The sequence below is a fragment of the Idiotropiscis lumnitzeri genome, chromosome 14 (assembly GCF_059441095.1).
Source record: "Idiotropiscis lumnitzeri isolate Australia: NSW breed Sydney's pygmy pipehorse chromosome 14, RoL_Ilum_1.0, whole genome shotgun sequence".
In the NCBI taxonomy this organism is placed as follows: Eukaryota; Metazoa; Chordata; class Actinopteri; order Syngnathiformes; family Syngnathidae; genus Idiotropiscis; species Idiotropiscis lumnitzeri.
The window spans coordinates 16,329,433-16,356,025 of NC_142404.1; the positions used below are offsets into that span (position 1 = coordinate 16,329,433).

Genomic DNA, 26,593 nt, shown 5'->3' on the forward strand with positions numbered 1-26,593 from the left:
TATCCGAAACTTCATTTATTTAAAAACAATGTAAAACATGAATGTCATTTTCATCACCCCAAAAAATCCTCACACACAAGTCTGTAAAATGTACACAAGTCAACTGTTCCAGATAAATGTGTTTTTCTCACATTTCTTTGTCAATAAGACATTTCTCTAGGAAGTTACTCATGTGGGTGTACACGTGCCGGCTGGCGCCTGTGAGAGAATGATCCCTGTCCGTGTACCACTGAAAGAACAAAACCAGGAGAAATGAGGAAACATCATTTCCAATCACCACAGAAGGACGTTTGAGCTCTTTCCATCCATTTCCATTCATTCATGAAATCAAACACCATCCGAGTCAATAATACCTCCCCACTTCCCAACGAGCCAATATTTACCATGGCCTCGAAGTTAACCTGCTCGTCCACCAGAGCCGTGTTGAGCTGCGCTGCATGCTGGAAGTGGACGTTGTCTACGGGAAACACACGCGTCCTCATGTTATTTATTTGCTCGGCCATTTTCCGTCCCGTCAAACAAGAGTCCATTTGTGCAGAGCGCATTGTCCCCCGGCCGGCCAACACGAAAACAACATCAGATCAACTCACCGTCAGCGGTGCCCTGGATAAGCAGAAATTGCGTACCCTTGAACATCTTAGCTCGGGCTAGAACTGAGGAATTCTGCTAAAATACGGAAAGATTAAGGCCAGTTTTAACCAACACAGATGGAAATCTGACTATATTTATACTTAGGCTTTCTCTTTGCTGCACTGCTTCCACTACATGTGATCGTCCAATCAGATTTCAGCTTCCATGTGTTGCCATGTCAGTCTAATCTGCTCAGGAGCTTCTGAATCACTAGAGCTGGCCTATCTAACTTCTGCATTAGCAGTCAGACTTTTTTTTTTTAAACTACCATATTTTCCGGACTATAAGCCACTACTTTTTCCCTAGATTTTGAACCATGCGTTTAATACACCAGTGCGGCTTTTCTGTGGATTTTTTTTTTCACCAGAAGGGGCGCTCTATAGTTCAGAAAATACGCTAAATATAATTTTTCTTTCTCTTGGGTCTGTTCTGTTTTAATTAGCAAAGTTGTTGCTGTGTTAAAAGGCACTTTTTTAAGAATCTGTTTATGTACATGCAGTAAACTCATTTTTTTTCAACATAGAAAACTGCGGCTTATAGCCTGGTGCGGCTGGTATGTCATTTCTTCCCCCCCAAAAAGTTGCTGCGGCTTATATGCGGGTGCGTCTCATAGTCCGGAGATATGGTAATCAGATTTCAAATGTGCCTCAACATCACAACTTAGCTGGCCCACAACCATCCTCTGATTGGTTGGTCAGAACAAGTACAACCACCTGACTACAATACAATTCTATTTGTAATCGTTTACCTCATAACCAATTTTATTGTCTTGAGGTGTGCCCATGTAGCGTTCGGTGTACACAGCATCTGCAGGCAAAACGCTCATTGTTAATTATTCAAGATAGAACAAATGTTTCCTCTTGGAGAATGAGCCACATACTGCTTCATCACATTCAAAGACAAATATATTATCTGATCGCATTTAGCAACCTGTCCTGCTTCATTTTCGTTGCATTGATTCATTTAATGGGGAAGTCAAATCCCCAATTTTTTTTTAGTATGTTCTATGAGTTGAAACGTTCGAATGTGTATAATCAGAATGTCATGTTTTTGGTTGACCTCCCCTTTAAAGTGGTAGCTCTGCCTCTCCTCACGCCTGTCACCAAACTCCCGTTTTAATTGAATTCAGTTTTAGTCCTCCCAGGGCTAACTTATTTTTAGACATGATTAGAAGGAAATCAATAGGTAAGAACTAAATGGACGAAACCCAATCCCTAATTGATCAATTAAGATCACTCAAGTCATGAACTCCCAAATTTAAGTCCATCCAGTTGTAGATGAATGGTCCAAATACTACACGGTACCCAAACAGGTTTTTCCTTGCACACGTACGCGTTCTCAAATGGAAACTCAGCCCTGTGCCAAGCACAAAGTGGCAGACAGAAGCTGGCACCCTGCACCAGTCAGCAGATGTCCAACAGCAGTTCAGCTCAACTGGCACAATTCACATTTTAAGTTTCTTTAGGGAAGAAAAAAAAAAATGTATCTCTGGAGTTTAGAATGGTCACATAGTGGTGAGGAGATTTAAATATTTTCATAAATAGAAATATTATAGATTTTATTACATTACATATATATATATATATATATATATATATATATATATATATATATATATATATATATATATATATATAATTAAAAAAATCTTTTTAATTATTATTATTTTTTTTAATATACGCACACACACCATATGTAGCGTATCTTCGCATACCCACCATACATTTGCCAATTGGCAACTGGAGCAACTGCAATTCCACACTTGAATAGACCAGTTCCAGCGCCTATGGCCATCGCCGTAACATAACCGCCGTAGGACTGCAAATGATTGAGGGAGGAATTTGCCCAAAAATTAATGAAAAAGAAATTAAATAAAATTGCGATTCCAGCCAGTGTTCAACTTACCCATCCCCAAATGGCGATGCGGTCTTTGTCAACAAAACGCATGTCGGCAAAATTCCTAAAAAAAAATAAGCGGTGGGTGGTGAACTGTACATTTGTAAGACGCACTTCTTACCTGACCGCCGTGATCTGATCCTCCACCTCGATCGTTCCGAGACGGCGGTAGATGGAGTGCATGATCTTGTCGCCTTGGTAACCGCTCCCTCTTCCGTCAAATTTGGCGACGATGATCCCGTAAGTGCTGGCCAGGAAGGTGCCCCAGTTCAGCTGGAAACGATAGTTCACCCTCTGACTACACGGGCCGCCGTACCTGCAAGACAGACCCACCGCGTTGGTCAAAATGGATCTTTCCACAGAGTTGCGTTCGAGTCGGGTCACTTACACGTCAAGAAGAAGGGGGTACTGCCTGGATGATACAAAATTAGGTGGTAACATCATCTGATACCTGAGATCTGTTGAAAAAAAGAACTAAAAAAATGTCCGACCTTTCGATGACTTAATTTGATGACTAAATGGGCGCTCGTCTTACCAAATCCCGCAATACTGATGGTGCCGTACTTCATTTTTGGCATTTTGAAGTGCTTGAGAATGTTCTCAATTTCTTTGTTGTCTTCAAGAGTGCTGATCACTACAAAAAACACAACAAAAGTTGTTTGGCAATTGAAATGTGTCCATTCAAGCCAACATTTTGAGCAATTGAAGCAGAAAGAGAAGAATGAAATTTGTTTTTTTTATTTGCAGGCAGGATGGCACGACTCATTTAACCTGCACGCTGACTTACTCGTGTTCAAATATTATCGTTCTATTGTCATTTTGTCATGCATTTTTTTTCTCGTTTTGTGTTTAATGTTCCACCAAATTGCATTTGGTTCATTCAATGAATCGTTCATTGTTAATTAAAATGAGTTTTTTTTAAATCAGTCGTTTCTGACGCTATCTAAAGTGGACTCGATTCAGCACCTGCAGGTTCACCTTTTCTCATATTTGACATTTTTTTTCAAATATGTAAAAATATTTTTGGTGTCTAAGGGGATTGTGGATTATCAGCATTTTTCAATATCATTATATATTTTTTAAAATTACAGTAAGACAGATTTTTATTTTACGCAGGCCGACTGTATTTTTTTTAAAATTCTTTATTGAAAAGCAGGGCTGTATTCAATTTTTGTTGCATATTTGAATTTCCCCCGTGGTGATGATGATAGTAGTGTTCATCTTCTGTCTTGTAATATCCCGTGAGTAACATGTAATTTTTTGCTGCCCTTTCAAAAAAATCCCAAATTGAAGGGGAGTATTATGCAGGGGTCTTAATTCAATTTGTTATGCTGGTGGGGGCTTGTAAAAAATAAAAAATAGGATCACTTTCTTATAGACTTTTGGTTCCATTCACTTTGTGTGTTTCACGAACGTTCACAAATTTGTCATGTGGAACTCGAAAGAGTGGAAACAAAAAATGAATCGGCCCATTTGTGATGGCTGATCTGACAATCAACTCGTGTCTGCTAGACGTGTGCGTGTTTGCGCCGATACTTACTGGCATTTGCACCTGGGCGTCGATTGTCAACGAGCGTGTAGCGAGGAAAACCCGGACCTGATCCATATAAACAGTGGGGGGGTGGAAAAAAGTGTCATAAATCCACACTATCATTCACAGACCACAGCATTTGAGCACAGGTGATTGCAGGCGTCAAAACGTGCGCGACTGACCGTAACATTCCATGCGGTAATACGAGGCGTCAGTGCTGAAGTAAGCTGAGTTGTACTGACACGCGCTCTTCTCGCCACTGCAGGTGAGGCACTGACGACGGGAAGGCACCACGTCGATCGACACCCTGATGCGCGGCAAGCAACACGCAACTACTCAGGTGGGGAATGGAACTTGCGTCAACTTTTTTTTTTTTAACAAGCTGGTGTGTTCAATGTGCCCAGATTGAATACGGTCGACTAGAAAAATGTCAACCCGACTGAAGGAAAATTGAACAATTGTATGCACTGTACCAAAAAAAATAAAAATCAGACCAGGTTAAACAATCCTGGATAAGGTTCCAGTTTATTATTTAATTGGAAAAAAAATAGACCTAAAAAAAATTGCTTACTTGTAAACATGTCTCTTTCCAGGCGTCTCTGCATCCTCATAACCGACAAAGTATCTGTGGGGTGGAAGCTTAGTCAAACCACAATTTTTATTTTTTTACCTTCCACAGGTGACTGAATACAACTCCCACTCACATGGCATTTAGGGTCAGCTTGGATATGTAAATGACTTCCCACTTGCCCGACGTAATCGCTGTTGCCTTGCCCTTCAAAAGATGACGACTCAAGTCAGTATACATCCGGTTATCTCGAGAATATTCGACAAAAAAAATAATGCGGTGTCATTTGTAGAAAATGGAGACATTTTGGCCATTGCATAAAAATGATAAGGATTTGTTTCAAAGAATTGTGCCTAATTATCTCTAAACCGCATTGTAGACGTCTAGCTAACAAACAAAAATATGTGCCATGATTTATTTTCCGGGTATTACCGTACATCCGTAGCTAAAGAAGGAAGGTCAAATTGTTGGAGAGTTGTAGTTTACTTTGTCATCGAATGCTAAATGACCTTCTGTTTTGCTCAACAAATACTCCACATTAAAAATAAAGAAATAAAACTAATCAAAACAACTAAAATGAAGAACTTTCGAACAAATAAGAACTTGCTCCAATTAAATATCTTGAATTAAAAAAAAAAGAAGGAAAAATTCCAAACTATAACCCTGATTGAAACTACGGTTAAATGGGATTCAACACGGACCTAACAATATTTAAAGTGCCACAACCAGTCACCCAAAAAAATCTGCTGCTCTAGTAGACTTTTCCTGACATTATTTTCTTCAAACTTGCAGAAGCCTGAAGGCTTTGTGCAGACATTTGACTGCTATCCCAAACCATTAACTACCGTTTTATGATTTCCCACATTTTTTGCGATCCATAGTGTAACTCTCAAAATCCAAGGAAAACCAGATGCTGCTTACTTTTTGAATGAGATGAATATGTTTGTAGCCATTATTGTCACTGAGAACTTTGTAGAAACTTATTTCATCTTCAGCAAAGAAAAGAGGTAACGGCCCATACTGCAAGGGAAAAAAAAACAAAAGTTTTTTCTTAATTTGCACCATAATTAGTTATGCTTTGTGTAAAACTTACATGGCCGACCCAGCCTGTACTGCTCATTTGCTCGAATTTCTACACAGAATGGAGACCAATGTAATCAGCACGTAATCAAGTTCAAATCACGTCACGGGTGAAGAGAAAATCAAAGCGACCTGCTCATTTTCTTTCCATTTGCCTCCTTCTAAGTCATAAACCTGCACCAGCGCGTAATTCTGCTTCCTGGTGACCCACTGCACTGCGATACGAGTGTCTGTGACCCAGGTGACCGAACTCAAAATGTGATCCCTAAACACAAAGCGGCAAGAAATTAAACACGCCAAGCCGGCTGCCGCTTGCGAGGTACGATAATACAGACCAAGATTTAAGGGAAGCGGGGGGCTGGATCACGTTTGCTAACTTGGACGGATCGGTTGTATTGACCACCAACAGTTTGACCTTCGTCAGAGTTGAGCCGGCCTGCAACAAATGAATGATGAGAATATTCTGTACCAAAAAAAAAATCCAAAGCAAAAAGTTATCCATGCGTGTTTTTTTTATTTCAGCGGCTGTCAAATGCCAAGTTGGATCTCGAAAAGTCGTCATTGGAATGCTTGCAATCGCACCTTTGGGTATGGAATAGACATGGTCTGAGGGTATTGCGTCACTCCGTAGTAGGAAAACTCCACTTTCTTAACGCGGGTGTCATCAAACTCGACGTAGGCCAAGTATTTGCCAGATGGAGACCACCACAAGGCTCCGTTTGATGCAAACACCTCCTCTAGAATTAGACACACAAAGACCACCGCAAATTTAAATAGCGCCGTTTGTTATTACGGGGGATTCTGTTTCATTTCAAGTTAATTTAAAATGTTAGTTTTGACAGAGTCCAATAAAAATGCAACCCAAAATCAGATTTGTAGAGACAAATAGGGCACTGACAATGAACATTTAATAAAACACAATCTAAATATTACGGAGTCAATTTAAAAGTAGTGCTTTGGTGCCATCTTGTGCAATCAACACAGGCAAAACCTCTGTCTAAATGATAAGCAGTGCTTTGGCGCCATCTTTTGGCATCTTGTTATAAACGAACTGTGTTGGAGTTAATTGAGAAACTTTATCAGGACAAAAGGAGTGCTTTGGCGCTATCATTTGGCATCTTGTTACAAACGAACTGTGTTGGAGTTAGTTGAGAAACTTTATGAGGACAAAAGGAGTGCTTTGGCGCTATCATTTGGCATCTTGTTACAAACGAACTGTGTTGGAGTTAGTTGAGAAACTTTATGAGGACAAAAGTAGTGCTTTGGAACCATCTTGTGCAAGGAATTATATTAGAGTGAGTTAAGGAATTTCATGGAGATAAATGTAGTGATTTGGCGCCTCGTGGAATTCTGGGTCCAAGGAATGCCTAAGCGATAAGACTAGTATTAAGTATCTAAACTTTTTTGTGGAGGGTTTTTCATTGTATTCAGATTTCCAAATTTGAAATGCCGAACAGAGATTTCGTCGACATCTTGGTAACAGCCTGTACGTCGTCAAATATTGAAAACCTTTCAACACGACACGCACGCGCACAAAACGGAAGCGCTGAAATGTTCCTCACCCTCATACACCCAATCAGGCACTCCATTCAGGATCTCGTTCTTCTTCCCATTAGTGGTCACTTGCTTAGGATTCGCAGTGACGGTAGCTTTTACGTAGATGTTGTAATCGTACACGTAAGCCTGCATGACAACATGCACACGTCGTTATCAGCACAAGCGTGCAAAGTCGTGCGGTCGGAGTGGAAACTCACCATTTTGTTTCCGGATGGCGCCCAAATTAAGTACTGCACCACGGGCGGAACTCCCACACTTTTGACAAACTCACTGCAGGCAAAACCCAGGATGACCAGAATAACAAAAAGGAGAAAAGTAAATCACAAAAGACTATCGCTGGATTTGAACTCCTCGCAAAAAGTTATTGAGATGAGGCTTTGGGGTGAACTTTCACCATGCACATTGACGGGTCAAGAGAACAAATACAAACGGCGAACAGCTGGCAATGCGTATGTAAAAGTTGAGTGAAGGTCAACTCAGTGTCAAAATTAAAGTAGGGCTGCAGAATATATTGAAAAAAAATGTGTGATAAATTTAGCTCTGAAATGTTATGCTTCATAAAACTTTTTTTTTCAATTTTGGGCCTTTAAAATAGAAAATACTGACATTGATGGCAACAATGTTTATCACAACAAAAACGTGTGGTCTTTAAGTTGGGGGATAATTTTCATAATAGCACAATTTAAAAGATTTTGTTGAAATTCCCAATTAACATTTGATCCAAGTTTGTTGCTTTTGAAATTTTTACTTCACCCAATTTTTTTTTACAGTGTAAATAATTAATAGAATAATATATTTTCTGCTTATTTTTACTCATGAAGAAAAAAAAAAAAAAAGATTATATTTGGTCCCAGTAAAGAAAAATCTGAGCGTAAAATATTCATCGTTAAATTTGACGTTGACTATTTTAAATAAAAAAAAAAAACATTTGAATTTGATTACTCATCAAATAAGTCTTTTTAGACTAAAATGTCCTCCACGAAATTCAGAGCGTCGTACTCGTTAGAGTGCATTTTTTTTGGTTCATGCTGATTTCACCCGTAAGGCCAATATCGCAAACCTTTGCGTTATGCTTCAATATAATAGAGCAAGAAGAGCATTTTTTTTTGTCTTAACATAATAAAAGCTGGCTACTCACCGAGTGTCCAAGCTATAAAATGAGTAAGAGGCTGTGTACGAGTGTCTCCATTGCTGGTGGATAGCGAACACAAAAACACATTCTCAGACGATGACGGTGTTCACAGAGACACACACTTCATGACACAATATCATCATAATACAGGAGATGTTTTGTTTTTTTTCTACACTGTAAAAAAGCACAACTTGTATTCTTATTGAAGTTGCTTTTCTTAGACTCGTTAAAATGTCCAAAAGATAAACATATGTATATTAATATTTAATAATATTTATTATTATTATATGCGCAAAATATTTTATTCAATTGCTCAACTTAAAATTTAGTGCAAATTTGTTGCCTTGAAAATGTGTTGTTTTTTTTTTTTTCCTAAATCTGGCAAGGAAGTATGCGGTCTTATGTGACAATCCCACCCCAGTTCTGAAAAAGCATTCCCGGATGTTGCCCATCCCTGATCTAAATCGTATTAGTCACGAGCCGTATTGCTCACCTTTGTGTAATTACTTTCTAACGCAGCATATTTGCGATCCCCCGACAACAGGTAGTCTGTGGCTCTCACTGCTTCCTGTAATAAACAAGCAATATCAAAAATCCATCCGATTGCAGGAACGTCAGATGTTCAAAATGTTTGTTGAAATGATTAGAATACAAAGGTTGAATTGCTCAAGAACAGTGACTCCGTTTTTGTTTCCACATTGTAGAGGTAGACGTTCCCATCTCTTGCTTTGTGTAGGTACTCATTATCTGCAGGTGTAAAATAACACATGTGAGGATTCTGTTCTGACACACTAGGTATAAAGAGGCTGGCTTGGAAATAATCGCCATACCTGATATCCAGTACAGATTGTACGATCTCCACCGAATTGTGTCATTGAAATAGTCGTCGAGGGTATAAGGATTTTTGGGACCTTGTGATTCTGTTACGAAAATGAGGGAGAAAGAGAGAAAAAAATCGTAATGGTTGTCTTGTCATGGTGTGCTGTTTGACTACGACTGCGCGAAAATGTTTTCTTCCTAGTGAGGGCATAATGGAAAATAATTGAGATGCTAATTAAGAACCACTGCGCCAAGGCTGTGCTGAGATAAGAATTCTTTGAAAAATAATGTGGGTCACCCCCCCCCCCCCCAAAAAAAAATAAAAAATAAAAAATGATACATTTTTAAAAATATTGCCAACAAAAACATCGCAAAGGAATCTGTGTGCAAGGGTCATCAAGTAATCACCTTCTGGTGTGAAAGCCTTGGCCACTAGGGGGCAATATAATGCATGCATAGAAAACATCTGATTTATGTTTTTGATTTTTAAAAAGTGACAATAAAATTATGGCAAAGAAATTGCTAAACAGACCTGCAATCTTAGTTTTACATTACTCAATGTAAATATTCAATTAGAAAGAGGAGATTCCATGGTTTGAGGACTCATAAACAAGTGATTTGACACTCAGATGCAACATTCCGAGTAATATTACTCTTCTTTGCATAGAAGAAAGAAAATTATACATTTTAATTTTGTTTTATAATCATTATTTGTTGCTGGACCATTTAGTTATTGTGATACAGGTGCGAGTGGTTTGCACCCGTATTTCATATATGTTAGCATTAAGCGAACAAAGTGCTTTGGGTATTTCTTTTGTTCAATTTGACAGTAATTTTCAACCTGCAGTGGCACTAAAAGCACGAAGCAAGCACGAAGCAAGCACTCTGGGACTCTAACCGTTTTGAGTGCGTGTCACTAAGCAACCAAATTCAAAGGATTCAAGTCACACCTGCGGTGCATGCGGATGACGCACAATAATAATAATTAAAAAAAAACAACAAGTTCCATTGCGACCATCCCATTCAACATAAACAATAAATTCCAAATGCACTTACTGCTTAAAAAAACCGCCGTCACGGTTACTAGCGTGATGAAGGCAGCCGCCCCCAGCAGCGCCCACACAAGTTGGCTCATGCAGCCCTGTGGAGGGGTCACAACATAACTGCACTTTACACCCCCCCTCACACACACACACACATCAAAGTACATCAAAGTTTAGTTTGCAAGTGATGCGCTCGTACTGACCATGAAGCCGATAAAGTCGACGCGAGCCTCTTCAAGGCTCCTCCGTGCTCCAAACTTGACCGCCTAGTTAACACTCTCGCTCCTCCAACCCTATTTTGTTTCAAAGTTGAACAAATGCACAAAGGGGGTAGGGGGTCCCCAAACAACAAGAAAAGTGAGCTCCGTCCCGCGTGCGTGTCGTTAAAGCAGACTTCTTTCTCACTTCTCGTCGCATTCCTGAGCGGCGTCCCTGAATCAGGCGCTTGCCTTTCTGCAACAAGGACGCGCTAACACGCGCGCGCGCGCGAGGATGTGCGATTTTCTTTTTAAAGATCGTCAGACGTTTCGATCTTTGTCGAGTCACATACGTAGCTGTATCTGCAACATTGAGGCTTTGTCACTGTCGACACGTCACTTTCTACAGGCAGGCACGTGTCATTCTGCGCCCAATTATAAACGCATAGAACGCTAAAAGTGTTAGTAGCCCTTTATTTGGGCAAAAACATCACTACAAAGCGCTCAAAAAAGGTAATTATACTATTGAAAAGCAAATCCATATTTTAAGATAGTCTACCCCCGGTATTCGCGGGAGGGAGCTCGGGCAGCGAATAATTGGCTGCTTATAAATTAAATGACTGGAGAGCTCCAATAAGCATTTTTCACAACAAATGGGGATTTGGAAATGTGTAAAAGACATATTTGTAATTTCCTGAAGGGGGAAAAAAAATTGAACATGGAACATGTTTTATTTCATGCCTCAATAAGTGAATCTTGACTTAAGCATTCATAATGATTCCACCAGAGGGTTAAACTGTTTGAACTCAGAAAAACAACAAACCAAAAAAAAAAAAAAAAACCTAATTCAACAAATCATAATGTTCAGCTGTTGCTAGGCAGACCTTATTGGGCACCATCATCACTGCCCCATAAAAAGGTTAGCTTGATGCTGTAGCCAGGTAGCAAGATAGATAGCTCAATAGCCAGAAAGTGTGAGGGAGAGATCAATTTATTTTCACATTTTAACCACTGCTTTGATTTATATTGTAAAAAGTGATAAATGAATAGAATAAATGAACACATTCCCCACACCAGTTGTTTTAACATTTTATTTGTTTTAGTTCCATTTTGCTTTAGGCACATAAGAGTTTACCAAAAACTGAGGATCAAGGAATCAAGTCAATTGTCAACCAAATGTTACAACTATTATAAATGATAAAATCTTCAGGGCTCACTTTTGTTAAAAAGCTTGCTGCTTTCTGCTCTTCTCCTTAAAAGTACTTAAAACTACTGTTCAAATTGACCCACCTGCAAGCCCAGTGAGGGCGGTCATCGCTTTATATAATTTTAAAAATAATTACAGCAGATGATATTTAATGATCATTTCACAAAGGCTAGGCTGTGCTGAAAGCGTCAAGAGTGTAATTACACCCATAATAAACAAGCGTGAGAACAAACTAACAAAACCTGCGATGAAAGGGTTTTTACTGTATTCTCACCAGCCGAGCGGCCTTCTCAAACTTACTTGATTACGGCCCGAGATTCCCATTGTGCAATTTATTTCATGTATTGTGTCATGACTAAAAAAAATGTGCAAACTGTTGCAATTCACGTCAGTCCTCACCGTCGTCGTTGGAATTCATACAGAATCCAGAATCCGGTTGGCGTGCTCGATATAATCAAAGGCCTGGAACTTGGTGGGGATCTCCCCCCACTTGGTGTAATTGCTGTACTTCTTTTCTCTGATTGTCACAACAAAGCTCTTCACATGTAGGCAGGGCCACTCGATTCCTCGGTACATCATCATCGTGCCCCATTTCTGCAACACAAGGATGGACGTGAGCATAATTCTGAAGAGGTGATATGACCAATACTGACAACACGAGACGGGATTCAGAATTTATTTGTTCTGTCTGTTAGCTTGTTTAGAGTATTTTCCAGAAGCTTTCGCTTAAAAAAGTTGGAACTGCGGTTTCTAAATGCGTCGCATTGCATAATTAGATTCTTTTTGGTGCTTGAAACAGAAATTCAACAAAAAGGCCATCAAGGTTCAGTGTTTAATTGGGTAAAAAATAAAACATGTTGGGTTCCCCCCCCCCCAAGTCTGCTTGCTGAACTGAAAACATATTTCTAAAGATGTGTGTGTGTGTGTGTGTGTGTGTGTGTGAAATATATTTGACCTGTCCACAGTTCTTGCATGCTATGGAGCCATTCGTTTCGTAGTCAAGAAGTCGTTCCCGAAGTGAAGTGTTTTCTTTCTGAATGAAAAGTTCTCTGTGAGGAAATTGGATTGAAAGTGAGAAAGTACAGTAAAACATTTAAATCCCCCCCAAAAAACTATTTCTAAACTTCTTATTTTTTGGGGGGGCTTTTTCCACAAAAGTGATGGAAAAGAGTAAGAGTTTCACTTTGTCGCCAGTTCAAGTTAAGATTTAATGTCCCAAGAATTTCTACCTAAATTGCGATGAAACGTTGACGTGGTGCATGTCTTCAATGATGTGGATGTCGTCACAAGCGCAGACAAAGTTGCTGCAATGTCGGCAACTTAACTTCACCTCTGACGGAAGCTCATTCTTTGTGGCTTTTTTATTTGTCATTCTCAGCTTGTCCTCAATAATAGCCTGAAGTTGAAATTCTTCGATCTAAGGCGAAGGAACAAAAAAAAAAAAATAAAAAATGCACATTCCGAAAACCATCTCATTGTGATGTCAGCCAACCAGTTTAGAGTGGACGTACCTTCTTGTTATATTCAGCAGGATCTAATTCTCGGATTCTGGCAATGGCTTTGGTCATTAAGTTCACACGGTACTCATTGACACTTTCCTTCTCAGTCACCCCAGAGCCTTTCACCTCAATCACGATGTAAGTGCTGTCCTTAGCTCGAGCTCTGCCTCGAGCCTGCAGAAGGTAATAAAAGTGCCGTCGGGCAACAAACATTGGTGCGTCCTCACTGTGTAGTGACTGATGACATATTATTGTGCTCCCTCGTCATAAAAGTCATCATCCATAAGATGTGGACTATCTCACATGAAACAAATTATGGCCCACTCTATTCTTTAATCTTGCTCACTGAGCCGGTATTCGAATCATTCATTTAGTTGATTTTGCCCCAAAATGGTTATTCACCTTTTTTTTTGGCCTACTGTTATTATTATTTGGCCTATTGGAAGCATGTACAGAGAAAATAATAGGTGTCCCAGGATTGATCCCTGGGGAATCCCCCAGCCATTTGGTCGGTAAGTATTCCCACCGACGGGCCGATGTCAAACGGAAAATCCCTCACCCGGAAAAAAAAAAACGCATGCATTAAATTTCCAACTACTATATTACATTAACGATCGATTCCTCACAACGCAAATTCCGATATCCGGAACCCGGAAGCCATCACGAAGCCAGCAGTCGCGCAAAAAACTTTGACCGCTCCGCCATGATCGGATCCAAAACGGCGAGATTTCAAATTCATTCATTTACATTAACGTTTGTCGATCATGGCATCCAAACGAAGAAGAACGGAAATGACCATAGAAGAGAGTGAAATGCATCAGATTAAGTGAAGTAAAAAAAACAACAACAAGGAATCGATTGTGGCTCAGTACGATTCTTTACCTGCTCAGAGGCTTGACGGACGACGTACATCGGCGTAAATGAACATGTCCTGGAAAGCTTCAACTGTCGCGATAAAAACCACCCGCTAACTGGACCGCTAATTAGAGAGAAGGCTAACTCAATAGCGCCATCTATGGCCATAGACGACTTCGAAGCATCCCGCGGCTGGCTTCAAAAATTGCACGACGTCAGCTGAGCAATGCCGTCTTGTGTGGTGAGGGAGGGGAGGTAAAATTAGAGAGTGAGTGAGTTTTGTGAATATATTTGCACGTTCATACGGGACATTTACCGTGGTCGTTTCCCACATAAGGAAATTCTGTTATACGGAAAGATCGGACAATGCAAGTATGATTCCGTACTAGAGAATACTTCCTGTACATCCTCCCCTACTTTTTAGAGCAGTTTCAGATAAGTGTGCGATAACATCACAAACCTGTATCATAGCAATCTCATTAGTCACAAGGCCGTAGCAGATGACAAAGTTGCACTCCGGTATGTCCAAACCTTCCTGTGCCACCGAGGTGGCGATCAGTAAGTTGACGGCGCCGCTGCGGAATTTGTTCAACACGTCCTTCTGCTCTGTCTGGTTCACACAAAGACGAACGAATGGATAAGATTATCACGGTGCTCCCGTTGGGAACGGCGGCTTTGCATTCTCACATGTGTCATCGGTTTGACGACACTCTGGTCCCCGCCGCCGATGACGTACGACGCCTTGACGCCGACGTCGGCAAACTTGGGGTTCTCCTGAATCCAGTGACTGAGAGCGACGACGCTTTGTCGCATTTTGGCGAAAATGATTCCTCTGGCCGCCTCCTTGGTGGTGAACTGGTACAGAACATTGGATTGGAGTTTTGACAAGCTGTCATTTTCACAAGATTGGTTCTTCGAAAGCATCTCGAGTTCCTCCTTGCTGTCTGTAAGAAACACAGTTGATGCTCAGTTTTACGAACACTCACCGTGGACATGACGCTCACGTCCGTATAAGGCTTATATATATATATATATATATTTTTTTTTTTAATTCCGTCTGCTTGTCACTCGTTATTGAACCGCAGCAACATTCGGATACCTTGGAATAACTTGAAGAGGACTCGCTCCGTCGCGGTAATGTTTATGACGTGGTCCTCGTCAGGGCTGGATTTATTCTTCAAATCTTCCTTTTGTTTCTTTTCCAGGAAACTGAAGGCGTCACGCATGCGAATGGTGTCGCTGACAATCAAGGCGTCGTTGTATCGTCGAAGGTCAAGTCAAGTCAAGTCAATTTTATTTGTATAGCCCTTAATCACAGACAGTCTCAAAGGGCTTTACATAGCCACAATCGACATCCCCGATCTTAACCCCCAGGAGGGCAAGGAAAAACTCACAAAACCTCATTAGGGGAAAAGTGAGAAACCTTGAGAAGGGACCACAGATGGGGGAATCCCCCTTCCAGGATGACCAGGCTGCAATGGATGCCAACTGGGCAACATTTGGCACATACAATGATGCTATGCAATAATAGATGAGATAATATAAGAGTCAATTGAATGAAGTGCTGCAGGAAGATGACTTCAGTGGAGTGGGTCCTCATCCAGGGCCGTAATATCCATGGCAGCATATCCGAAGATGAGCCTTCGATCTTGTACCGGTCAGTTGGTGTAAATTCAGTACAGCCACTTCCAAGTGAATCGCCATCACCTAATTCGGGGAATTGGGAACAGAAAAGAAAGAACAGAAATAGCAAACAGGCCAACAAGTAGTTCAATGAAGTGCTGAAATATAAGGAAATCAGAAAAGGCGCTGCATGAAGACGACTTCGGCAGAGCAGGTCCCTTCCCGGTTCGTCAGTGCCGTAATCTTCAAAGCATGTCCCCATCACCTAATTCCCAAGCAGGGGAAGGAGGGGGCAGAAAAGAGAAGAAGCGGCAGTAAACAGGCCAACAAATAATTAAATTAGATGCTAAAGTATATAAATAAATTGATCAAATGTCGCGCTGCAGGAAGACGACATCACTGGAACAGGTGCATGCCCAGTTGGTCAATGCCTTAAACTTCCTAGTGGGTCACCGTCACCTAATCCCCCAGCCGGGGGAAAAGGGGGCAGAAAAGAAAACAAAAGAAAAAAAAGCGGCAGTAAACAGGCCAACAAATATTTCAGCTAAATGCACAAGAGTATAAATGCGTCTTTAATAGTGTTTTGAACATTTCTACTGAGGTGGCGCCTCTAATATCTGAGGGAAGTGCATTCCAAAGCATTGGTGCCCGAATAGAGAACGCTCTAGAACCTGCGGACTTCTTTTTGGCTCGCGGGATCACTAAAAGACCAGCATTTTGTGAGCGAAGGTTTCGGGACGGAACATATGGTACCACGAGGTCAACGAGATAAGAAGGTGCTAAGCCGTGCAATATTTTAAAAGTAAGTAGCAGAACTTTAAAATCACATCTCAAGTGGACCGGAAGCCAATGCAAATTGGCTAATATCGGGGTAATATGATCAAACTTTCTCGTCTTAGTTAAGAGTCTAGCTGCTGCATTTTGAACTAACTGCAGACTTTTAATACTCGACATGGGGAGACCCGAGAGCAAAGCGTTACAATAGTCGAGGCGAGATGTAACAAACGCATGGATTAAGATTTCCGCGTCACACGTTGATAGAATTGGGCGAATTTTAGCAATGTTACGCAGATGAAAAAACGCAGTTCGAGTAATATTTTTAATGTGCATTTGAAAAGACATAGTTGCGTCAAATATAACACCGAGATTTTTTGTTGAATCCTTTTGGATAATATTACATTTATCGATATTCAGAGTGGTGTCTTTGAAAAGGTACCGATGACGCGCTGGTCCAATGATGAGCATCTCGGTTTTATCTGAGTTAAGACGCAAAAAATTGAAAGACATCCATTGTTTAATTTCGGCAAGGCACGCCTCTAATTTATAGCAGTCGCGGGGATTCGTTATATCCAACGGCATGTATAATTGCGTATCATCAGCGTAACAGTGAAAACTAATGTTATATTTCCGTATAATATCACCAAGCGGTAGCATATAGATGCTAAACAATAGAGGTCCAAGTACCGATCCCTGCGGAACTCCACATATGATCTTACAAAGATCCGAAGTCGTATTGCCATGAATTACACGGTGCGTCCTCTCCGACAGATACGAATTAAACCAAGAAAGCGCTGAACCTGAAATGCCAACACACGTTTCAAGGCGTTTTAATAATATGTTATGATCAACGGTATCAAAAGCGGCACTAAGATCGAGTAAGAGTAATATTGATGAGGTGTCGGCGTCCATAGCTATGAGAAGATCATTAGTAACTTTAGCAAGGGCCGTCTCAGTAGAGTGGTCGGCTCTAAAACCCGATTGGAAAGGTTCAAATTGATTATTAACAGTCATATATTCATTAAGTTGTTGCGCTACGACTTTTTCAAGAATTTTTGCAATAAACGGAAGATTTGAAACCGGCCTATAGTTGATGAGACTCTCTGGGTCAAGGTTTGGTTGCTTAAGTAACGGTCGGATAACGGCGGTCCTAAAAGCTGCTGGTACTACACCCGTGGTAAGTGATAGATTAATTATATTTAAAACAGACGGTCCTAGGGTCGTAAACAGTTCTTTAATTAGTTTGCCAGGAAGCGGATCGAGCACACAAGTTGTCGGTTTTGCCGCACTAACCAATTTTGTTAGGCTCTCAAGAGATATTTTTTTAAATTGACATAAGGTTATCGGACAGTTATCAGCCCTAATGTCCCTATTAACACAATTTATCGCGGAATTCGACGGAATTTTAAGAACAGTGTCTTTAATCTCATCACGAATACATTCTATCTTCTGAGTAAAAAATTGCATAAAATCGTGAGCTGAATAGGAAGAGCTATCCGAGGTTGGTCGCTGTTGCGTTAGCATTGCTACGGTATCAAATAAATATTTAGGATTGTTTTTATGTAAGACAATTAATCTAGAATAATAATTAGTTTTGGCTAAATTAAGCGCTTCTTTGTATATTAGTAAACTATCGCACCATGCCTGACGGAAGACCTCAAGTTTGGTCGCACGCCATTTGCGCTCAAGCTTCCTACAAGATCGTTTCAGTACGCGCGTTTCCTCTGTAAACCACGGAGTAAGCCTCTTTGGACGAGTTTTAGTTTTTAAAGGCGCGACGGAGTCAAGCGCATTTAACAAAGCGACATTAAAGTTGTTTGTGAGATCATCAATCGTACCAATATAATTAGGAAACGAAGCAGTTGCTAAAGGGAGTAGCTCAGAGAGCGCAACGATGGTTGAGGAGCTAATGTTACGGCTGCTATAATTTTGATTATGGTCAGAACGATGACAGTGAGCCAAGACTTCAAATTTGATAAAGTAATGGTCAGATATAGCACTGGTATATGGTAATACAATTATTTTTGAAGATGCTAAGCCTCGGGTTAATACCAAATCTAGCGTATTGCCATTTATATGCGTTGCTTCATTTATTATTTGCGTGAAACCAAACATATCAATGATTGTCCGAAACGCTACCGTAAGTGGTTCCGACGGGAGATTCATATGAATGTTGAAGTCGCCCATGATAAGTATATTATCCGCATGAGTTACTAAATCAGCTACGAATTCAGAAAATTCATCTAAAAAGCCGGAGTAAGAGCCAGGTGGACGATAAAGAACGGCAAGATAAAACGGCAGCTCGGCTGAGGATCGCATAATGAGAACTTCAAATGTTTTAAAGGAATTGCTAAAACGAGGACTAAGTTGCTCCATGCAAACCCGCACATCCTGATCTTCGTCTCTGGCGGCTAAAAGAGAATCACGGCGTTAACCGGTGAGCAAAAACGAAGAAAAGAGAGAAAAAAAACAAAAAGATGGAGAGTTGCTCACCTTGTTGCTCGTACTGGACCACCCGCTGTTCATAAGTTTGAGAGCCAAGCTCACAGGTGGGGGTCACCTTGGCGTGAATTTGAATATTGTTCATGATGTTCTTGATTAAATCCCCAAACGGGTCCTGTCAAATGTTTCGTGACATGGCGCAAACATGAGGCTCAAATCAAAACGTTACCGAAAATGATTTTTGCTGGACGAACCTTTGCTTTGTTTTTAACAAGAACAATTTTTTTGTCGGGTTCATTTCTGTAATTCCCAAGATTCGCAGTCCAGATTTGGGAGGCATCCAAGTTGGCACAAATCTGCAAAAGAATGGCGCGTAAATCATTTTGATTCATGTTATGCGATGCGCCAGCACGAGCCAAAAAGGTGTTTTCAGTTTTGACTGGTATGTCAGGAGACATTTGATGGTTGCGCATGTGAAAAGGTGGAACATTAGAAACACATTGCGGGAGAAATTTCGACGGACGAGCACCGTAGCACATCTCAAGTCAAATGCGCCTGACGTTCAAAGTTTGCAATTCAACCAGTTTTTGAGAAAAATACAAATCGTACAAAACTTGGAAAAATAAAGGTTGAACTGCTGTTATACAAAATGTGGTTATGCTTTTGGGAGGATCCTAAAAAAAAAATCTGCATATCTCCAGAATGTAAAGATCAACTCGACAAGTGTTATTTTTTTTTGTTATTGGTTGTTTGGATTATAGCCTGGTGCGGCTTGTATATTGTTGCTGTTTTTTTTTTTTTTTTAAGTTGCTGCGGCTTATATGCAGGTGTGCCTTATAGTCTGGAAAATACGGTATGTTCTTTTTTTTAATCGCCCAGATTTGTCACAGTTTTTAACAACACTTCTCTGTGGTATGTCCATTTTCAAGAGAAAGTAAAGGGGGAAACATTTTTTTGTACACCTTGTTAAAATTTGAAACAAATGAACAGAAACTTTTTTTCGATAAAATGTCACTTAAATGTTTTTTTTTTTTTTGGTCCTTACCTGCAAAATGTGTTTCTCCGCTGTCTTGAGTTTTGTGGCGTCACCGACACCCAGTGAGGCCGTCATCCCCAGGATCTGAGGCAGCGGCACCATCTCCTTCTGCTCCTTCTTCAACATCCTGTTCCTGTTCTTCTGCTTCAGGTAACGCATCATCACTCGGTTGTAGACCTCACCCTTTTTAGTGTGATGGCACTCGTCTATTATAATCAGGGTTATATCTGGGAATACAAGATAAAGACATAGAAACAAATGCATTCAGAAATGACAAAGCTGCTTTTAAAGTCAGAGACCGGGAACAGGATTTTGGCCTTGGTGGAGGTTGACTCTTCTACTGAATGCACTTGCTCAATCCGTAACAAATAATACATTGGGAGACATTCCAATGTTTTGAACAGTGAACGTCCAGTTTGGTGTGTAAAATATATAATATTTTGGCGTTAATTTAACAGCGGGTGCTTAAATGTGACAACTGTCACGTCTCCTTCTCTTTCTCAAACTATATTTAAAATGTCGACAAGTCGGCATTGTCATGTAAACGTGTCCCCCGTCCCGGAGGAAACAAAGTGCGCCGGTTTGATGTTTTGTATGTGATAGATGTTCTCATGTGAATTTCCTCAGCCACACACTGATGGCTTGAACAGGCGTGGGAAGTGGAAAAATGAAGGATTGAAAATAAATAAAGGAATAAAAAGCACACGCTTTCAGGCGTTTCGCCAAGCAGCATATGTTCCACTTAGGTGGCTATTCCACCTCGGACTGTCGAGTGCCAACAAAAGGCGGAAGACTGACAAGTTCCTGTCAGGTTTTGTCATGGGAGAGGCTTTGTGTCCTCTGGGTGGCTTCCGATGACCTAAATATATCACTATTTTGCACTTAAATGGTTTTACGGAATTTAGTGCATTTATTATTTATTTCATGAACTTTGCTCTGATCAAGTGAAAGTGGTACCTTCATTATTGGTCAGCTACATTAATCGTTCGCGTGGTCATAGCAGGACGAAGCCGAAATTTTGACAACAACCACAACATTAGCGCTGCTCTGCTTAGCATCAAATAGCATTTTAAAAATCCAGGCGCGGCGCCTACATGACTCACAAATTCTCCATGAAGCCTAATTGTCGTGATCTATTTAGAAAATTAATTTTCTCTCTTGAAATGAGCCAAATTTATTAGAGCAGAACAATGAACCACACGTGCAATGGTAATACATCATTTGTTTAGTACACACTGGTGAGTTGCGCTCATGTCACTGCATTAATCCAACAGCCTTGGAAGCAAGATTTACATATCATGAGATTTTAGAATTAGGTGTTCATTTATGGACCAGTTAGAGGCTTCACCCAATTAAAGTAGTCGATGGAGTTGAGCTACTTTTGCCATTTTATAGCTTGCTACGCTTTTCTGGTTGGTATCATCAGTGTAATTAAGATACATTTCATGTACAGTCGAATAGATCTTATCGGAATAATTTTCTAAGCAGCTTCCCCAACACTTGGTTGTAAGGTATATATATTTTTTTTTCCTCAGAGTTGTTCAAAAGTAAAGAGTTTCTGTGATTGTTGTGTTGAACAGCTATTAACAGTGGCGTACATTGAATTTCGAGATTATTTTCCTAATACAGCGGACTGGCTCACACTACTACGGACATCCCAGTGTCAGTTAAAAACTCAATCTCCTTTGGGATTAAAGTTGTGGAATTCCTTGCACCCGCTCAGAAGAATATTTCAAATCATACCACTTAGATGCACTCCCTCGTCTTCTCCTTTGACCGACCTCTCCAAGTAATTTTCCAGAATCTGGGCTGTGCAAATGATGATGTCGTTTTTCTCCACAATCTCAGTGAAAGAGATTTTGAGCATGGATTTTCCACTGACTCTTTCCACTTTATAAGCGTGCGACAGAAATGGATTGAACTCTGTGGCATAATGCTGCTCAACAAGAGGCACCTGTGGAATGACAACCAAGTAGCAATTTGTCACTAAATGCATGCATACGTTTTTTTTTTAACTTGAAAAAATGTGTTTAAAAATGTGTATGAAAAAATACAGATATATTTTTATATTAAATATATATATATATATATATATATATATTTATATATATAATGTAAAAATATATATATATAAAAAAATATATATAAAAAATAAAACGTAAATTATATATATATATATATATATATATATATATATATATATATATTATATATATTTTTTTTTAACTAAAAGAACAAACTCACAACATTTTATGCAACATTCATTGAGAATCTTTAACCCAAAATTAAGACATTTGAAATAGTGTTGCTATTTTTGGGGAAGCCGATGTAAAATACATTGGACAACTTAAAGACTTTCAGACATTTTCTTTTAGTTGGGAAGAAAGGAAGTGCAATTGCATACAAACACAATTCTTGAGGTGGTTTCAGAGCTGGAAAGCCACTAATCTGAAACGGAGCAAATAGGGATTTTCTCGATTCATTTTTTCCAAAGCACAACCGTTCCCACACATGCCAGACAGGAAAAGCGTGCAGGGAAACCTTACGGCATGTAATTTGTGGTCAACTGACCCACATGTGCACACTGAATGAAGGAATGTTTTCTTTGGCTAGGAGTAGAATTTGGCGTGGGGGGGGGGGGTCAATGATATAATGTTGTCAAGATGTAAATGGAATCTAGTGAATTGTTCTATAGTTCAATTAATTTTATTTTCCTACCATGTTCACCAGGATGACCACTTTGCCTCTTTTCCCTTCTGCCTTCCTGCGGTCCAAATGCTCACGGGTAATATAAACCGCTACCCGGGTTTTACCACTTCCGGTCGGGAGGCATATGATGATGTTTTTCCCCTCCAAGGCGGGTTTAGCCACGTCCATCTGATAGTCTCGAAGGACAATATCAACTTTATCTGGGCCTCCAGCAGCTGCGCCCGGGTCACGCGGTTCTGTAATGCAGACAGATTTAATCATTTGGTCAGCAAAGCACATAATAATGCTCAGGAAAAGCATACTATATATAAATATATATTTTTTAATCTGATTGATGCCTCGGTGTTGATATTGAAAAGAGCATATATTGAAATGGCATCAGAAATTGGTTCAGCATATCAAGTGAATGTTTAAAATCGTGAACGCAGTGGGCGTGTCCACTGATACAAAGCCGTACGCAACTGTGAAGTCCATTTAGGTCAAATATAAAAGGGGCACTTGGTTTTTCGACGCTTACTTTGGTGTGAAGCAAAGCATGTCAGAATGTGTGGAACAGATGTTGCCTGAGCACAAATTCAAAGGCGTCCACAATTCCAAATAATAAGTAGCATAGTCAATGAAATCCGAGTCAATACAAGTACCCAAAAAATGTTCCAGGGAATTTGAGGCACCGCGTTTTTCTGCGAGGCTTAACATCTGCATGTGATTATCAGACACCTCCATTTTCCCGGCATAGTCGGGACTTTATGATTTCATCACACTTTTCTAAAGTTGCCATGTCGAGAGCTCGCTTGATCTCAGATGGTTCTAATTCATTTACAAAGTAGAAGGGGGGAAAACGAACGCCACAAAGGAAGCATGCATGACGCATCCCTCTCTTCTCTTTGTGCTATTTTGTTCTCATTCGCTCGAAATGCCCCCCAGTTATGAGTTCAGCCTCCCGCTCAGGTTTGCTCTCACCAAAATGATCGTCTGTCTCGGCATTCCCACGCTCGTGCTGTTTTAGGCAGGTTATTTGAATGTCATTTACACCACAAATGACTTTCGTCTTATATTGTAGTATGTAAATGTATATCCGCTCCCGCCTCCCCCCAAAGAAATTGGCAAAAAAAAAAAATATATCATCCGATTATTTTCCGATTTTGAAAGCGTTACTAAAGCTCTAATAAAGAAGAGTTTTTCAATTTGAGTCAAATTGAACTTGGAAATGTCTTCAAACAACTGTTGTGAATTTTTGCATTCAGCTCCAAGAAGAGCAAGTTGTGCAAAAATATTAAACAGCTGGACATTTGCAGTACACAGAAAAGTTCAATTAAGTTCACCGAAAAAGGTTAAAATGCCTTTTCGGTTCATTGTGAAAGCCAAATATATTTTTTTATTATCTTTTTGTGACTAGATGATAAAACTAAAGAAGAGTGATTGGTTAAAAAGTGGTGAAGCTGTGAAATTGGCGGCGATACGGAAAAAGAATCTTCCAATGGGCAGTGATGTGCCGATACGGAGCCAACATATGTTTTCATTTGACGCACTGGCTCTGCTCTGCCTTCTTTAACCTCCGTGCGCTTCATCACACATGAAACGTATTATTTGGTGAGGACCACTGAGACGAGCAAATCCACGAAAAATTCACTCACTGCTCACCAATCCAATTTACAATTTAACTGCTTCGATTTTGCCTTCATTTTTGGGCGCTCCGTTGTCAGCAAACATAAACACGAGGTATCGTTTTTGAACGCAAGCCGTCGAGCGAGTGAGAGCGAATTGTTCCCACCTGGTGGTAACGGCTCTGAAGTGCCGCTGAACGTTTGCGTGGCGTCGTCATGTGAGAGTTCACCCTGGTACAGATCTGAGAAGATGACATAGACGCGAGTGAGGACGCTGTGAGCTGCTGGAGAAATGATGTCATCCAATACATTTTGAAATTTCAGACTCATTATACTACGATCGGATTTATCAACGGACGGGCGGTTAAACGAGGGCTACCTATGGTGTCATCCTCAGTGTCCTTCTGATCCAAACGTGGAGAACTTTCTAGACTTTTCTTCACTGGGTCACTTCTTGTAGTCTCATCTTTGTTATGGAAGACTGCAACAAGATAAAAGTTTCATTCAAATGTTTTGGAATGTTTCAGATTTATTTTTTTTCCTGTGGATTCTCCACTTGATGAAAAAGAGCAATTTTCATATTTTTGGGATCTTGCTGTAATGCTTGATGTGCCACAAGATGGCGCCAAATTCCTGACTAATCTGAAATTAGCCAGTAATGTATTTTTATGTCAGGGGAGGAGCTACGTTTAGTCTGGGTTGTTAGTGGAGGTTATGGAATTCTTTGCCGCATGTGCATGTTCTTTCCAGTGCATAAAAAAAAATATCTCCTGTATATTCCAATTATTTTTAAGATTAAGAGTTTGAAATGATATTAAGATGGTTTAGGATTTTTACGTAGTTCATAGTAGTTTCAACTATTAATATTGTCTGTTATGCCACAATTTAAGACATCTATCACTTTTTCTCTGACCGCGCCAGTGCTCGGTCTCGAGTCCCCACATTTTACTGTACAAATTTGGGTGATGCGCGTGCACTCCTAGTGGCTACCTGTGGTATCGCAGTCAGAGGAGCCTCCCATCAGTTTGTACAAGTCCTTGTGTTCAGTGTCAAGGAGAATTTGGATAAAAACAGAGTACCAGCCCAGGGAACACCTCACGATTCTTTTCAGAAGTTCACGAGCCGCCTCTCTGGGTCCTTGAATGTTTGCTAAGTGAAGGATCTGAAGTAAGAACAGCAAGCAAGATGGCCCATGAGAACAAAGTGACCGTTTAAAATCGCAAATGAAGTGTTTTACCTTACAATAGATTCGCAATTACAAAACAAACATGCTTTTTCTTTAATACAAACTGTTAGGAACAAATACGAAGTACTAAAACTATGGTCGAGTAAAAATGATTGGCTCACTGAGCAGCGGTCGTGGGTTCAATTCTGGCTCCGGCCTTCCTTTGTAGAGTTAACATGTTCTCCCCTTGCCTGCGTGGGTTTCCTCCCACATTCCAAAAACATGCATGGCAGGTTGTGAATGATTGTTCACCTACATGTGCCCTGTGATTGGCTGGCAACCGCTCTCTCTCACTCTCTCCCTCTCTCTCTCTCTCTCTCTTTCTCTCTCTCTCTCTCCCTCTCTCTCTCTCTCTCTCTCTCTTTCTCTCTCTCTTTCTCTCTCTCTCTCTCTCTCTCGTTATTATTTTTATTTTAGTAGTATGTCCTATTGCTATAATATGACATTGTTTGTATTTAGTATTTGTGTACAATTAATATATATAATCCAGTCGTACGTGAAGTTAGATTCGTTGTGTTGAAGTGTCAGTCCTTTGTCCAATGACAAAAATAAGCGTTTTTTGTCTGCCATCTTGTGGTCACGACTGTATTCGGACAGTTTTTAAGTTGTCACCCACTAGTGTTTGACAGCTCAAAAAGCAAAAACAAAAAGTAGTCCAAACGTCTACTCACTTTGTCTTGGTCATCCTTGGTGATGAGGTTGCGCGCAAAACAGTGCATGCAAACCTCTGTAGTGTTCATGCCCACCAAACTTGGCACCAGGATATCGATCATTCGCATGCAGTTGTCGTTCTCAGCCTCCAAGTCGGCGTCGGGCAGCTTTCCTCGCATGTAGTCGGCCGCCTGACAGCAGTCCGCGTTGGACAGGGCGTCCACGAAGGCCTGGAACCAGCCGTCCGGGTGCGGCTTGCGGAGGACGGCATCGACCAGGACGCCCACCGCCGCCGAGTTGCCGTCGTCGAGGGCCCGTTGTCGAACCCGTTCCTTCTGCTCGGGTTCGAGTAAATGAAGATGGTCCAGAACGGGCTCCACCGCGACGTAAGTTCGGAGTCTCGGCAGAAAGCTTTCGATAAGATTCTCGTTAAACGTGTCTTCCTCGATCGGCGCCATGGTTCGAATCCTCCTAGTGTCAACAAGAGAACCACTCCAAGTGTTTCCTTTTTG

At 40.5% G+C, this 26,593-nt stretch overlaps 2 protein-coding genes across 7 annotated transcripts; both read right to left on the reverse strand.

Annotated features, from left to right (window-relative positions):
- Positions 1 to 12,110, reverse strand: fap (fibroblast activation protein, alpha). Of its 6 annotated transcripts, XM_088315823.1 has the most exons (26): positions 12,060 to 12,110; positions 10,460 to 10,549; positions 10,270 to 10,354; positions 9,225 to 9,314; positions 9,047 to 9,141; positions 8,888 to 8,962; positions 8,401 to 8,453; positions 7,460 to 7,532; positions 7,268 to 7,388; positions 6,288 to 6,442; positions 6,041 to 6,141; positions 5,838 to 5,970; positions 5,719 to 5,757; positions 5,547 to 5,645; positions 4,762 to 4,832; positions 4,629 to 4,682; positions 4,240 to 4,364; positions 4,067 to 4,123; positions 3,062 to 3,160; positions 2,915 to 2,984; positions 2,648 to 2,842; positions 2,536 to 2,590; positions 2,349 to 2,448; positions 1,379 to 1,437; positions 591 to 666; positions 120 to 457 (listed from the first exon to the last, which is right to left on the reverse strand). In XM_088315823.1, exons 2-26 carry the CDS (start codon positions 10,460 to 10,462, stop codon positions 264 to 266), a joined length of 2,277 nt encoding a protein of 758 aa, XP_088171949.1. In that variant the 5' UTR covers positions 10,463 to 10,549; positions 12,060 to 12,110; the 3' UTR covers positions 120 to 263. The 6 variants fall into 6 exon arrangements, with proteins under 6 accessions (XP_088171947.1, XP_088171950.1, XP_088171946.1 ...); XM_088315821.1 differs by lacking the exons at positions 10,460 to 10,549; positions 12,060 to 12,110 and having other exon boundaries at positions 1 to 229; positions 384 to 457; positions 591 to 663; positions 10,270 to 10,453; XM_088315824.1 differs by lacking the exons at positions 10,460 to 10,549; positions 12,060 to 12,110 and having other exon boundaries at positions 1 to 229; positions 354 to 457; positions 591 to 663; positions 10,270 to 10,453.
- Positions 11,531 to 26,593, reverse strand: ifih1 (interferon induced with helicase C domain 1). Its single transcript, XM_088315832.1, has 17 exons — positions 26,102 to 26,593; positions 25,196 to 25,367; positions 24,585 to 24,686; positions 24,373 to 24,447; positions 22,611 to 22,837; positions 21,636 to 21,846; positions 19,902 to 20,119; positions 19,111 to 19,212; positions 18,908 to 19,031; positions 18,784 to 18,825; positions 15,114 to 15,287; positions 14,702 to 14,958; positions 14,475 to 14,624; positions 13,172 to 13,333; positions 12,890 to 13,077; positions 12,616 to 12,709; positions 11,531 to 12,254 (listed from the first exon to the last, which is right to left on the reverse strand). Exons 1-17 carry the CDS (start codon positions 26,537 to 26,539, stop codon positions 12,075 to 12,077), a joined length of 2,916 nt encoding a protein of 971 aa, XP_088171958.1. The 5' UTR covers positions 26,540 to 26,593; the 3' UTR covers positions 11,531 to 12,074.